Raw genomic sequence first — 14155 nt, 5'->3', positions numbered from 1 at the left:
GTGGGAGATCAGGGAGTGCTCCATGGAGGAGGTACCACCTGAGTCACTCCTTGGAGAATGGGTAATATTTGGAAAAGGGGAGAAATAATGTATTCCAGGTAGAGGGAACAAGACGAACACAGGCTTGAAAGGAGGAATGGACAAATTTGAGTCAATAGAGATGTCTGCTGGGGTCAGAGCATTAGAAGGGTGGTTAGAGTTCAGTGCTGACAGTGAGGGGTATTTAGCTGTACCAGGAGCCTGAAGTCCAAGGCACAGGGCATGTCTGCTTGGGGTTGGCTCAGCCTCATAGCCAGGAATCCAGCATCCCAGCTCCTCCTTGGTCTTGCCACATAGGAAGTGGGCTCAAGCTCTTCTGCCTGCCTCTCCAAATCTGCCAGCTCTTTCTTTGTGTAAGTCCTAGGCAAAGCTGGCACCTACTACAGGATATCTCCTAACAGCCCCCATCCCAGCCTCTACACTTCACCAGCCCACAGCAGCTGTCTATTCTGTCCACCCCACTGGTCACGAGCTCCTGGAAGAATGGGTGGGTGGTCCAGGCAGGTTTCCCAGACCCAGCCTTGGAGGAATAGCTAGCTGCATAGCACACATCACCTTCACACGTACAAACAGACACAAGAAGATGATGACATTCAGGCTACAGCCTGACCCCCTTACTTTATAAATGAGGCTTCAGACTCAAGGCAAGGAAAGGATTGTCCAAAGCTATAAGCGTGTTGGGAGCAGAGTATGAATGAATAGATCAGTTCATAGCAGCACTATTCACATTAGCCAAAAGGTGGAAACAACAAAAATGTTCAACTGATGAATAAGTAAATAAAATGAAATCTGTCTTACCATGGAATATTATTTAGCCATAAAAAGGAATGAAGTGCCAATATATGCTAGAGACTGGGCTGAACCTGTGCTAAGTGAAAGAAGCCAGACACAAAAGGCTACATACTCTATGATTCCATTTATATGAAATATCCAGAAGAGGAAAATCCATAGAAACAGAAAGCAGATGAGTGGTTGCCAGGGGCTGGGAGAGGGGGAGAGAGAGAATGGGGAATGACTCTTTAATGGATACAGGGTTTCCTTCGGGTTGATAAAAATATCCTGGAACTATATAATGGTGGTGGTTGCACAAAATTATGAATGTATTAAATGCCACTGAATTATGCACTTCAAAATGACTAAAATGGTAAATTTTTATGCTGTGTGAATTTTACCAAAATATAAAAGGTAGTTTGGGACCAGATGAGATACTGCCACCTGGGTCTAATGTCCAGTTCTCAGGCACATACAGCTGCCCCACTTCCTGTTACAGACCTCCCAGGCTAGGTGTGGGGCAGCCTGTGCCTCCTTTCTAAGGCAGGGAAGCCACATGGTCAGATGGGAGAAGGCTGCCCCACCCAGGGGGCAGGATTTCTGGCTTCTAGGATGCTTCTGCTAAGGGCCAACCTATCCCACTGACCAGCCTACTTCCAATCAGTGCCAAATGTTTCATATATCTTGGGCCTCCCTACTTTGCTCTTGTATTTGCTTTATACAAGAAGTTCTTTCCCTCATGACCCCTCATCCACCTAGAGACGTCTTTTAAGAATCAACTCCTGTCTTCCTTTTGGAAAGGGCTTCCACCTCCGCTTCCCCCTCACCATGACCTGAGCTGAGCCTTCTCCAAAGTGTCACATGCAAAGCTGGCATCAGGGTGCAATCATGTTTGCATGTCTATCTCCTCCAGAAGACTGGGATCCAGGAAGGAGGGGCCTGGATTGTTCATCATTGTTATTTCTGGGGCAGCTCTGGGCCTTACTTACAGGAGGTGCTCAGCAGAAGCTTGTCGAATGAAGCAGTGGCTTTGGGAAGGTTCTTTTCCTCTCGAATGGACATTCTCCATCAGTGGACTAGGCGCAGGCGAGGTGATTTCCAAGGCCTTTATCTCTAGGATTCTCTGGCTCTGAGAGCAGCAGCATAGGGCCAGCCCAGCAAGCTGCTGCCTGTTGTTACCGGCCAGTGTTCTGCTCCTGTTGCTTAGCTGATAGAAGTGGGGAAGCAGAGAGAGGGAGCCTGCAGCAATCCACTGCAGGTAGCTATTTCTGCTCTTGGTGGGGAGGGAGAAGGACAATGCCCAGAGACTGGGCTTCTCCATCCAGCCTGAATGGGTATCTGTTTTCTTTGGAAATCTAATTAAACCCTCCCCTGGACAGCCTAAACATGCAGGTTTTGGCTGGGATTGCCTGGAGTCCTTCGACTACAGGGCAGAGCAGCAGGCTCTTGCTCCATTTTCTTCTGCAGTCAAGAGGTGCTACTCTTTCTGCTTTTCTGATTATGAAATTAGTCATTTTCTAGGAAGCTTATTTATAGAGTCCGCTGCACACATGCAGTACTGAGCTATTCTGAACACAGCTTGGAGCCTGGGAGACTTAAGGTGTGAAAGCAGATGTGAGTCAGACATGGGTCCCCTTCCAGAGATGGCCAGATACCTTGCCTTTCTGCACCCGGCCAGGGGTCAGCTCTTGTGGGCTGCCCTCCAGCCAGGCTGCTCTTTAGGGTTGAGAAAGGAAATGTTCAGGATTGGGAGATTGGGAATAGGTGTTCTCAAACCTGATCCCTGTGGCTACCAACTCAATACACAACCTGGGGCGAGTCAGACCCCCATTCTCTGTCTCAGTTTCATCCTCTGTAAAATGAGAGGCCTTCTAGAGTTGTGATTCTCTAAATGCTCTGGACAGCAGCTGTGGAGGAGGCTTTCAAGTGGCTTAACAAACATCTGCCCACCAAGTAGCTCAGATCATGGCTATGTTTGAGGTTCCTGATGTTTCTTCAAGAACGTCAGGGTGGCATTCGCTTATTCCACACGTATTTGTTTATTGAACACCCTCTTATGAGCTAGGCACTGTGCTAGGCTTTAAAGATACAGTAGTAAATAAAACACATATAGTGCTCCCTGCCCTCATGTAGCCTACACTCTCATAGTTGAGGTAGATGTTAAGGAATTAAAATGATATTTGCAATTGTGTCAAATATGTATGATAAGCAAAAAGTACTGGAAAGTAGAGCTGAAGGGGCTCTCTAGGGAGAAGGAAAAGCCGTGCTAAGGCACTGTAAAGAAAAGAGCCTGTCCACTGTGGCTGGAGTGCAGAAGTCAAGGAGAAAAGGAACATAAGATAAAGTTAGAGGGGCCAGACCACACAAGATCTAGTGAGCTGTGTCAAAGGATCTGTATCTTTATTCTTAGTACAATAGATGCCATGAAAGTTTTTTCAAGAAAGATTATGTGATAAATTTTGAGTTTAAGGAATTGATTCTAGCTCAAGCCTGTCCTAGCCCCATTGTACGGGTTGTAAACCACACAAGTTATATAAGCCATGGCATTGGAGACGTGTGGTGGATGCTTGGGAGGCCAGCCTGAGTGGTTGCCACAGATCAGTTAAAATATTGTTGCAGTAATCTAGGCAAGAGATGGTGGTGGCTTGGACCAAGACAGAGACAGTGGGGAGGGAGAAAAGTGGAGTGACTCTAGAGAAAAAGTTAGGCATTTACCTTGAAGATAGTGACCCCCTCTCTGCAGGAGAGCTGGGCTCTGGGACTTGGGATTCTTAGAGACCTTACCAATTAAAGTGAGGAAAAAATAAAATAATACAATCTAGTTAAGAACAGAAGATAATCAAGGTGAGAAAGGGTACCCTTAATCTGGCCTGTCTGTCCTTAATTATTTAAAATCTGCAGTTGGGCCTGAAATAGACCCCAGTACCAGTTTGATGAGAGGCAGGATTGCAGAACTGGTGGGCAGAGAGGCAACTGGACCCCTGGGCTTCTTGAAAATATTATGCTAGCAAGGCTGTATCAAGCCTGCTGCCACTCTCAGAGCTCAGATCCCACTGGCTTAAGCTAAAATATGGAAATTTATTGGAAGGCTGCTGGGGCATTTCAGGGTCTTGATGGACATGTTGCCCAGTCAAGACTCACTACAGCAGGTGGCAGTGAAGCAGCTCTGAGCCCCCCAGGAGCAGATGTTTGTGGATCTTCTCTGCAGAGCACTGCAGCCACCATGATTCAGCACCAACATCCACAGGCTCCAGGCTCTCCAGAATGCATTTTCAATGTGCAGGACAGAGGATCTGATCAACATAGTCAGCCTGGTCTGTGTGTCCACCCTGACCCTCTGCCAAGGGTCAGAGACATGAAGTGCAGACAGGACCATTGGAGCCCCCACCTGCATTTCACACCATTCCCAGAGTAGGGGAACCCCTGTTGCCTTCAATACAATATCCCGCTCTAAAAACATTTCCTCTAGTTGATCTCTTAAGACCTTTTTCTAGCTTGTCAGGCAAAGAAGAAAAGCTAGGACCCCACACACACACCAGTACAGCCCTATATGGTGCCCTCTAGGCTAGAAAGAGTAGTTTTCTGATTTCAAGAAGGGATCGCTTCGAATATGCAAAACACATTTTGCATGTCACTTTTCATTGCCTGAAACTCAGTGCCCTCACATGTCTTGGGGAACTGGATTCTTGGGCTACCCAGAATCCTCTCTTGTTCACCCATGGTTCAAAACCACAGGTACTAGGACACAGAATGGCACAGCAGTGAGACTATAACCCTGGAGTTCTAGATGATAATTTCAAACCCAGCTCTATAGCTCTACCCTAATGAGCTGTGTGACCTTGAGCAGGTTATTTAACCTCTCTGACCCTGTTTAAGAATCCTTAATTCATGGGATCATGGTGAGGACTCAGTGGGGTAAAGGTTGTAAAATGCTTTGTACATAATAAACCATTCTCCTCGGGGAGATGATGACGACAATGGTTGTGATGCTGCTGCTGCTGCTGCTGCTGATTCCACATGAAAGACATCTGCAGAATTCTAGTTCCGCCTGTGCAGCCTGACCCCTCCATAAGAAAGCATTTTTCTCTAATTCCCCTGATGAAGTAGGGTTAGTCAAAGGGACACAGAGTATAGGAGAGGGAGGCTTTTTTATCTTTGCCTAGGATTTTATCTCAGTCTCAGCTGAACAGCTTTATCTAACTGATTTCCTCCTGCTGCAGGAGTGAGAGAAAGAGCCATACCACTGATGTCTCCGAGGGAGGGACCCTGGACATGTGCTGCAGTGAGAAGCTGCCGGGTGAGTCCTCCCAGTGCCTACGTGCCCCAGAACTCTGAGCAGAGAGACAGTGCCCCAGCTGGGGCTAGAGTAAAGCCTGGCCAGCTGTGAACTTACTCAAGGAATGATGCAGGGGTTCCATAGATCTTCATTTAAATGGGGATTTTTTTTTTCTAATCCCCTATGACTTTCTGACCTGTTGTTGTTTAGAGCTCTAGGCTCACATGGGGGAAAAGAGCTGAGCCTGTGCTAGGAAGCAGAAAGAAAGGTGAAGAACTGGGGAGTCCAAGGCTGATAGGGACATGGCCACTGACTGGTGATGTGTTGGGCAGACTTCAAGAGGTGAAAGTAGGAAGCACAAACAGCTGGAATGCTGCATGAGCCAAGGGTGGCGGGGAGGATGTGGAGCCCTGCTGAGAAGTGGAACTGTGATGCCTGAGTGTGTGAACTATGAGTGTGGAAGTGGGATGCCTGAGTCCACCTGAGCACCCTGTGGGGAGCCTCACTCTCTGACCCACAGGCCACTGCGGTCTCTATGGAGACATCATTAAGGCATTCCTGCCCACAGGTGGCAACATGTGCCCATTATACACCCAATACCCAGGTTGTGATAAATACCGTTGGAAAGAATAGAAGGAAGCAGGTGGGATTTTTAATTTTTTTCTTTTCATTAAAATTTTTATCATTGTTTTTCTTCTTATAACAAATGTCCATTGTAGAAATATTAGAAAATAAATACAAGTGGTAAAACAGTGCTATGAACAGCATATACTTTCATATCTCTCCTTTCATTTTGTTTAAAAATAACCCTTTGAACTCTTAATGTCCAACCCCGTACCATGTCAGAAACCCAACGATTGACGAGAAACCTTAGAACAGAGTCTTCAAAATAAGCAGCTGTTTTATTCACACTCTGTGCAGGTCCCTCAGCTCCTCACAAAGGTGCCTCAGGCATCCTGAGGATTGAGCCCTTTGCTGCAGTTCACCCTCTAACCAGTAGGGGGTAACATTGCTCAAAACACTTTGGATGGCCTGTTGAGATGGTCTAGGATGGACGCCATCTTACTGAAAGTGTTATCATGGGGACCAGAAATGTCTAGCTTGAAAAAAATTCTCTGAAGGAATCTGAGAGCTACCTGGACATCTGAAAGGCTGTCTTGTGGAGGGGGGGAGAAGATCCATTCTGTGTATTTTAGGATGATATAAGTCCAATATATAGAAATTAATGACAGGTCTGTTGGCCCACAGTGCACAGAATACTTTCTGACTCAAAAGTGGCCAATCATAGACCTTGATATTTCCCAAGGAAGAAAATGAGTGTTCCATCACTGATGGCATTCAGGTAGACACTAGAGAGGAAATTTCCACAATGGGTGGGAGGTCCAAATGACATCAAAAGTCCCTTTCAACTATTAAACTGCTCTGTGATTCAGAAATGAGTCATAGAATTCAGTGATGGTTCTACAATCAGGGATGGCCCCACTGGCTAGAAAAAAATCCAAGGAAAATAGGAGATGATGAATGGGAGCCCTGAGAATAGCATGGTGTGGGGAGAAGAAAGAGCATGGGATTTGGCATTTGAGTCTGGCTTTCTGCTTCAGGCCATGTGTTTATGGAGAAGTCACTTAACTTTGCTGAACCTCTTGTAAGTGAAAACAACAGCAATATAAATATCCTTGTGAAGGTCCTTGAGGAGTAAATAAATGTAGCCAATCAGTCATTCATCTAACACATATTTATCAAGCACCTACTAGGTCCTGTGTACTGTACTAGGTACTAGAGATGTGGTGGTTACCAAAAGAAACCAAGCAAACTTAGTCCCGGCCCTAATGAAATTGCATGGACAAGTTTTGCTTTGAGCTGATTCTGGAAAATGGGGCGAAGCCACAATAGAGAGGCTACAGTAATAAGCATAATATGTTTAATTCCAATCCTCTGCCCCATTCTTCCCCAAAGCCAGCAACCAGTGTGGAATGGAAAAAGAGTATTGGTCATCTCCATTGGAGCTGGCACGTTGCCTTCCTCAGGCAATACCCCAGGAAGTTGGTGTCATAAGCTACCCCTACCTTACGAATGAAGGACCAACGTCCAGGGAGATTAGACAGTCTGGCAGTCTGTGCAGTTCACTTAGCTGGTAGACGGGGGATTCACTCCAGGGAGTCTCTCAACCAAGCCCATGTCCTCACCACTACCCTGTTCTGCCTCCATCGCCCCCTTGGAGCCACCATGATCTTCCAACACCCTTGGAAAGAGGCAGAAAGAGTTAAGGTATATTTGTACCAGGGAGGAGTTTAGAGGAGGTGGGCAATGTCACTGTGCATGTCCCCATCCACATCCTTCCTACCTCTGTTTCATCTCTGCATCCTCTATGTTGTCTAGCATTTATTCCCTTATTTCTTCATTCTCTTACTGCTGATTAACCACCTGCATGTGGTGGGTACTGTTGTAAGCCCTAAAGATTCAATAGTGATCCAAACTGAGAAGCTTTCCCACCCTCACAGGACAGTACTATGTATGACATGCTGGCCAGCAGCAGGGACTCTGGCCCCAGTTTAGCCCGGGATGATCACTGGCAAACTAACCTCTCCGGGGCTCCCATTTACAATATGGCAAGCAGAATACTCACTACCCTGTAGAGTTGTTGGAGGCTCCCATGAATTCTTAGCTCAAAACAGTGTCAAGCCCATAGCAAGTGCTGTGTAGACATTTGCTATTGATGATAAACAAAAAATAAAATGTATAGGGTGGCAAATAGTAGTTAAATGCCATGGGAAAATTAAAGCCAATAAGAGGGGGATGGGCTAGGACTGGGGTGGTTTGGTATTGTAAATAGGCTGGACCTGAAGCCTGCCATAGAGCAGACATCCACAGATGTTTGTCAGCCGAAGCCACTGACCTATACCGAAACTTGGACATATATAAGATGGTGGGGCCAAGAGAGTTAGAATGCTGGGCCTTTAGAAAAGCCTGTAAGCACTGAAAGCAGTTGCATAATAGTGGTATAAAAATATAGCCCTTGAGTACTCGCTCCCCTGCCCTGCTGTCCTCCCCTCTGGGCAAGATGGGTGGCGAGGCAGAGTGAGGGCCAGCGTGACTCATTTGTTCTCACACACACCTCCGGACGGGGGCCGTGTGGCCAACACTCCCAGCCATGGTCACCCAGGCCTGAGCCTGCACCAGGCAGGTCATACAGTCCTCTCAGATGAGCTTTCTGGGACAGAAACATCCTCAGGCATCACCAACTCCCCCTGGAAGCCCCCCCATTGCTCCAGGGCCAGGCACGTGGCTCATACCCCGAGGGTGTCCCCATGTGTGCTCACATGCTCCTGTTTGTTCTCGCTTGCCACAGCCTCATGCCCCCATACACACTTGCATGTACCCACGCACAATCCCCAGGCACGTGGCCTGCCTCTGTGTCACGCAGCCCTGCAGGGGCGGACACACACCTCCAGGTTCACACACCTGCTCCTCGTCGTCTTCCTCTTGCACACTCAGCTCTCCCAACTCCATCCGCACTTCCGCTGTCCATGCTGCCCAGTGACAGACAGACATACCTGTTCTCTCCCGTCCTCTGGGGGTGTCCTCTCTCTCCCACACTGCACCCCTCCTCATGTACACACACAAAGATGGGCAGACAGGCTCCTTCCCTCCCCTACATTCTCCGTCCTCATCCCAGGCCCTTAGTCACTCACAGTTCCCAGGGACTGTGGGGCACTGGGTATCCCCAGCTGCTTTGCCCAACTCATGCATAACACACACACACATATTTTTCTTCTCTCTCAAGCATATACTCTTTTCCATATGGTCAACCTCATTTTCTTCCCTTTCCCTCCCTTTTTTGCTCTCTTCACTTGCTCTCGGTCACCCAAACACATGGATGCATTCAAACTCACACTCTCCCTTCTTCTGTGTGTAGGTGTTCACATTTGCAGGAAACCAAGCAACACTAATGCTGCTGGGGCCTCCACTCTTTCCTCCCACCAGCAGCACCACAGGCCCAGTCTGGGACCAGCAGCTTCCTTGGGGGGATGGGGTGGAGGAAGAAAGTAGATAAAGAAAACGTAGTTGCCCGTGGGGCCAGTATGTAGTGGGGAGCGTTATCACCAAGCGTTGCTGTCAGCATCTCCTTCAAGCTGACTCATGGGCAGGCTTGTACCTAACATTTTTAGGGGCCAAGGCCAAACTACAAATGAGGACACTAGTAGGACACCACCCTTTGCTCAGTCGGCACTGCAAAGGCCTTGGCATATTTGCATGTGGGTCCAAGTCTGGGCCTGGGATGAGTCTGTGTGTCCAAGTCTGGTTCGCACACCACCCTAGTAGCTGCCTGATGGCTGCCCCTCAAACCTAAAGATACCTAAGTCAGAGGCAGTGTCCACCTTTGGAAGGGTATACCTGGGAAAGAGACCCATGCAGGCTTTGGGCTATTCGGGCAGGAGATTCTGGAGTCCTGGTAGCCAGAGCATGGCCTGGGAAGAGGGGCAAGGACAACAGGTGGTCACAGAGTCCAGAAGTACACATCTTCTGAGCCCTGTGTACTTCTCATCTCATGGAGAGTGGCATGGCTAGAGGCGAGGAAGTACAGGGCCGAGGCCTAAGGACAACACTGCTCTTGGGAACAAGGTAGTCCTAAAGCCCTTCTGCAGGTAGCTGACAGAGCCATGACAGTCCCTGCCAACCTGGGATTTAGGGGAGTCATGATTATCTGGACTTATGCAAGGTTGTGAGGATATACTCAAGGCATGAGTAGGCCATTGCTCTTCTGGTAGTAACAGTTGGCTTCTTGGATTGCTGGCTCTAATACCTTAAGTACTTGTATCCTGAAGCCTATACCCAGCCCAGCCCTGGGTGCTGTGCTCTGTATCATTTTGAATATTAAGAGAACCTACCTCTGAGGCCAGGGATGAGGTCTAGGTCTCAGCAAATGGCCACTGTCCATCCTGAGCACCACTTTATAAAGCAGAGAGGGTGGAGGAAAGCTTTGGCATCCTAATCCTGCAGCGGCCACCTTTGACCTGCAGGAAGGATCGGGTCATAGCTATGGCTGCTGTCTTACCGTGCCACTGAGAAAGTCTTATACTGGAAACAAACAGGACCCATTGAAAAGGCAGCCCGATTCTTTTACTGATTCAAATTTATTGCACGTCTGCTCTATGCCCAATATTTGCCAGGCACTGGTAATACAGTGACAAGGGAGACAGATGTGGTCCCTGCTATCAAAGAGTTCAGCGTCCCAGGGAAGGGTGCATCATTGTGCAACATTGTCATTGTGAGTCGGGGAAGCCTTACTGAGGACGAGGAGGGTCTTGCTTTGTGTCTTCAAGAACCTGCTATCCAGCTTTTAAGGAGCAGCTTAACCTCATAATGGGCCTTGCCCCTGTTCTTACAGAACCCCCCAAACTAATGTCTAGTACTAGTTTAGGAGCAGGTGCAGAAGCCCGGGTAGACAAACACAGAGATGATCTGGTTTTAGTACTACCACTAAGATGTCACTTGTGCTTATCACCACTTAGCAGCAGAGATTCAGTTGATTTATATTCCCTTGTTGAAATGTTGGTGCCATTTGCATTCAAGACCTTTTTTTTTTTTTTTGAGACGGAACCTCAAGCTATCCCCCTGGGTAGAGTGCCATGGCATTATGCTCACAGCAACCTCCAACTCCTGGGCTCAAGCGAGTCTCCTGCCTCAGCCTCCCATGTAGCTGGGACTACAGGCGCCCACCACAGCGCCCGGCCATTTTTTGGTTGCAGCCATTATTGTTGTTTGGCGAGCCCGGGCTGGGGATTCAAACCCGCCACCTTAGGTGTATGTGGCTGGTGCCTTAGCCGCTTGAGCCACAGGCGCCGAGCCATGCATTCAAGACTTTTAATACATTTAGAGATATTTATTGTAGCTGATGGTATGATGAGTTGTCTTTGACTTGAGTCTTTAGAATAGATGAAGTGAAACAAAATACTATTTGGATGTGCTAAAAACCTGGGGTAGCATTCTATAAGGATACTGTTGTCTTGAGAAGACAGTACCAACCCAGCTGCCCACTGGTCAACAATAGTAGAGGTTAACTATTGTCAGGCACCTGGAAAGATATGGAGGGAGGAGCCCATCTAGCAGGGACTTAGGGTGCTGTGGAGAGACAGACAGACCTGAGTTCAAATGACATCTCTGATACTAACCAACAGCGTAACCTCAAGTAAATGATCTCACAGTGTTGAGCTCCAAATTCCTCACTCTAAAATGAAGGTGATAAAATGATAAGATCTACACAGAGCTTTTGTGAGGATTAAATAAGTTCATGGATGTAAAGTGCTTATTACAAAGTGCTCGATAAATGGCAGGTAATAATGATGGTTATGATTGTACCACAATATAGAGTGTGAACAGAAACACCTTTGCCTCCTTGCATTCTTATTCTGGTGCTGAAACATCACGTCAAGTTAGTCCATTAGCAGCAGAGTGGGTAATGTAGCATGTGGTTCTTTCACGCCTCCCCACTATAGACCTGGACCTCACAGAACCAGCACAGCACAGGCAGAAGTGTTTTCTACTTGCAGCGTTAGGCAAGAAAAGGGGCCAAAGATGGTGGGGAGAATGAGCATCCACTTTTCTTTGCCATGACAGAAATAGTTCTGATATTCCAGGGAGTTACCTGGGTGTGTGATGACACGTGGAAGAAAAAATCCACCTGGTCCAATCCCCTGCTTCCACAAAGGTTGATGCCAAAGGCCTTTCAGACAAATGGGTATTTGGTATACTTCTAAAATATGCAGTGATGGATGCTGTCACCTTTTTCTTTGGCCTGGCCCAGTGACAAATCACCTCCACTCTCAGGAAGTTCTTTGTATCTTTTTTAAAAAAGAAAAACAAGGCTCGGTGCCTGTGGCTCAAGTGGCTAAGGCGCCAGCCACATACACCTAAGGTGGCGGGTTCGAATCCAGCCCGGGGCCGCCAAACAACAATGGCGGCTGCAACCAAAAAATAGCCGGGCATTGTGGCAGGCGCCTGAGGCAGGAGACTCCCTTGAGCCTAGGAGTTGGAGGTTGCTGTGAGCTGTGATGCCACAGCACTCTACCCAGGGCAACAGCTTGAGGCTCTGTCTCAAAAAAAAAAAAAAAAAACTCAACTTTCCATTTAAGCTCACTTCTTTCTTTTCAGATCTCAGCATGTTTTGGTTACCTGTTGCTACCTAACTATCTCAAAACTTACTGGATTAAAACAACCACAATTTCATTTGCTTATAGTTCAAACAACTACAATTTTATTTGCTTATAATCTGGGGGGGGTCATGCAGGGCTGATCTGGGGGTTCTTATGTTCCAGGCAGCATCCGCTAAGGTCATTCCTTGGGCTGTATTCACCGGGTGCTGGACTGGGATAGAACGCACAGGAAAACTTTTCTTCTACGTCTGGTACCTCAGTCCTCCTCCCTTCGGCCTTTCTCTTGGTGCAGCTAACTTGGGCTTCTTCATAGCATGATGGGCTCAAGGTAGACGGACTTTTTATATGGCAGCTGATTTCCAAGAGGCACAAAAACAGAAGCTTCAGAGCTCTTAAGTCCCAGCCTCAGAAGTTGCACTTCATCACATTTTATTGATCAAAACCAGCCACAGGGCCAGCCCAGATTCAAGGGGAGGGAAAGGAATGCAGAGAATCTGTAGCCATCCTGGTCCACCAGAGCATCTTCTTCATAGGCTTTCATATTCCTCCTAATGCTAGCTGCTTCCTCCCTCAGCCCTCACGTCCCATTCTGTTCCCCAGCCTCCCATTATTTAAGCTACTCACTCTTTGTTGATTAATCTTTGTCTCTTTGGGTCTTCTCTTTCCTTTGGCTCTTCTCCCTGCCACTCCAAAGAACACAACTATATGCAGGCCCACCCCGAACATTCATAGAACCTATCTGTGTTATATGTAAATAGTTAAAAGTTAGAAAGCCAGCTAATAAACTTGGAAATGAAATATGTTTTCCTTCTACATTGATAAATGTTCATTTGTAAGGAGTTTGGAAGCCAGGCTCAACTTTACAATTCTGACTCCTCAGAATTCTGCACCAACATGTGGAATCTAGGGAAAGCCAATGTCCAGCTCACCCCAGCTCCGTTCAGTGCCACAAGGATACTCAGGCATGTTTATGTAAATGGCTACCCCAGCCGACACATCCAAGCTCCAAACACACTTTCTGCAGCCACCTTAGCCAGTCCCAGGAATGTACACAGCACTGTCATAAAGCAGTCAGAAAAGGGGCCGTTGGGCTCAGGACTGTCTGAGTAGGGAATTCTGGGGTTTTGAATATATGGTCTAAAGGCAGGAGGGACCCTTGGCTGCAAGGACTCCACCTGTGAGGAAGAACATGCCTGATAAAGGACCGAAGCAGGGCCCTACAGTGTGAGGTCAGGACAAGAGACATTTTCCTGGGTGTGAGGATAGAGGGTGTCAGTCCTGGGATTGGGCATTGCCTTTCAGAGATGGTCTTAGACAAGCCCCTGTCCTGCTCCATCCCTCCGTGAGACATGTAATGAAAAGCAATCTTCTCATATTAGTTATGAGAATTCAATGAGACAATGGATGTGAATCGGGGTTTGTAAACCATAATGTCTTATTCACATCTCATTTTTTCTGGTTTTGATTGTTGGAATCAGAAGCCCTGGGTGTGAGTGAAGTTACACTCTGCCCTTTCAGAGCTTGGACTCTTGCACAAATCACTTTACATCTCTAAACTTCAGAATTTAACACAGGCACATATGAAAGTAATGTGCAGGACAGGTGGGCTATTAATTAGCACCCTAGTGCTATTTCTTTTTAATCCTGAATGATTAAAACCTGAAGGATCTAAGGAAACAGAGGGCGTCATTAGCAATGAAGGAACTAAGCTGTCTGAACCAAGCATAACCATATGTTAACTGGGGTTATGTTGTCTTTTAAAATATACATGAGAAGCCTGCCCCAAATTTCCCATTGCGTGCTATTTTCCTAAACAAAGACAATGCTTTGCACAGAGCAGCCCTCTTCTAAGAACCAGTCACAATCCTTCCTTCCTCCTAGCTCCATTTGGGCTGTGGCTAATCGCGATTATTCG

General features: G+C 47.3%; 1 protein-coding gene across 4 annotated transcripts in view; it reads left to right on the top strand.

The window, feature by feature from the left end:
• Positions 1 to 14155, top strand: part of PTPN5 (protein tyrosine phosphatase, non-receptor type 5) — a 58433-nt gene that overhangs the window by 19224 nt on the left and 25054 nt on the right. For all 4 annotated transcript variants that reach the window (XM_003781165.1, XM_003781164.2, XM_023510295.1 and 1 more), the window contains exon 2: positions 5031 to 5107. In XM_003781165.1, the coding sequence (XP_003781213.1) occupies positions 5083 to 5107 (25 nt within the window). In that variant the 5' untranslated portion in view covers positions 5031 to 5082. The remainder of the gene's footprint in view (positions 1 to 5030; positions 5108 to 14155) is intronic.

Source organism: Otolemur garnettii, unplaced genomic scaffold, assembly GCF_000181295.1.
Source record: "Otolemur garnettii isolate 467f Iridium unplaced genomic scaffold, OtoGar3 scaffold00001, whole genome shotgun sequence".
Lineage (NCBI taxonomy): Eukaryota > Metazoa > Chordata > Mammalia > Primates > Galagidae > Otolemur > Otolemur garnettii.
This window is presented reverse-complemented; position numbering and strand designations above follow the sequence as displayed.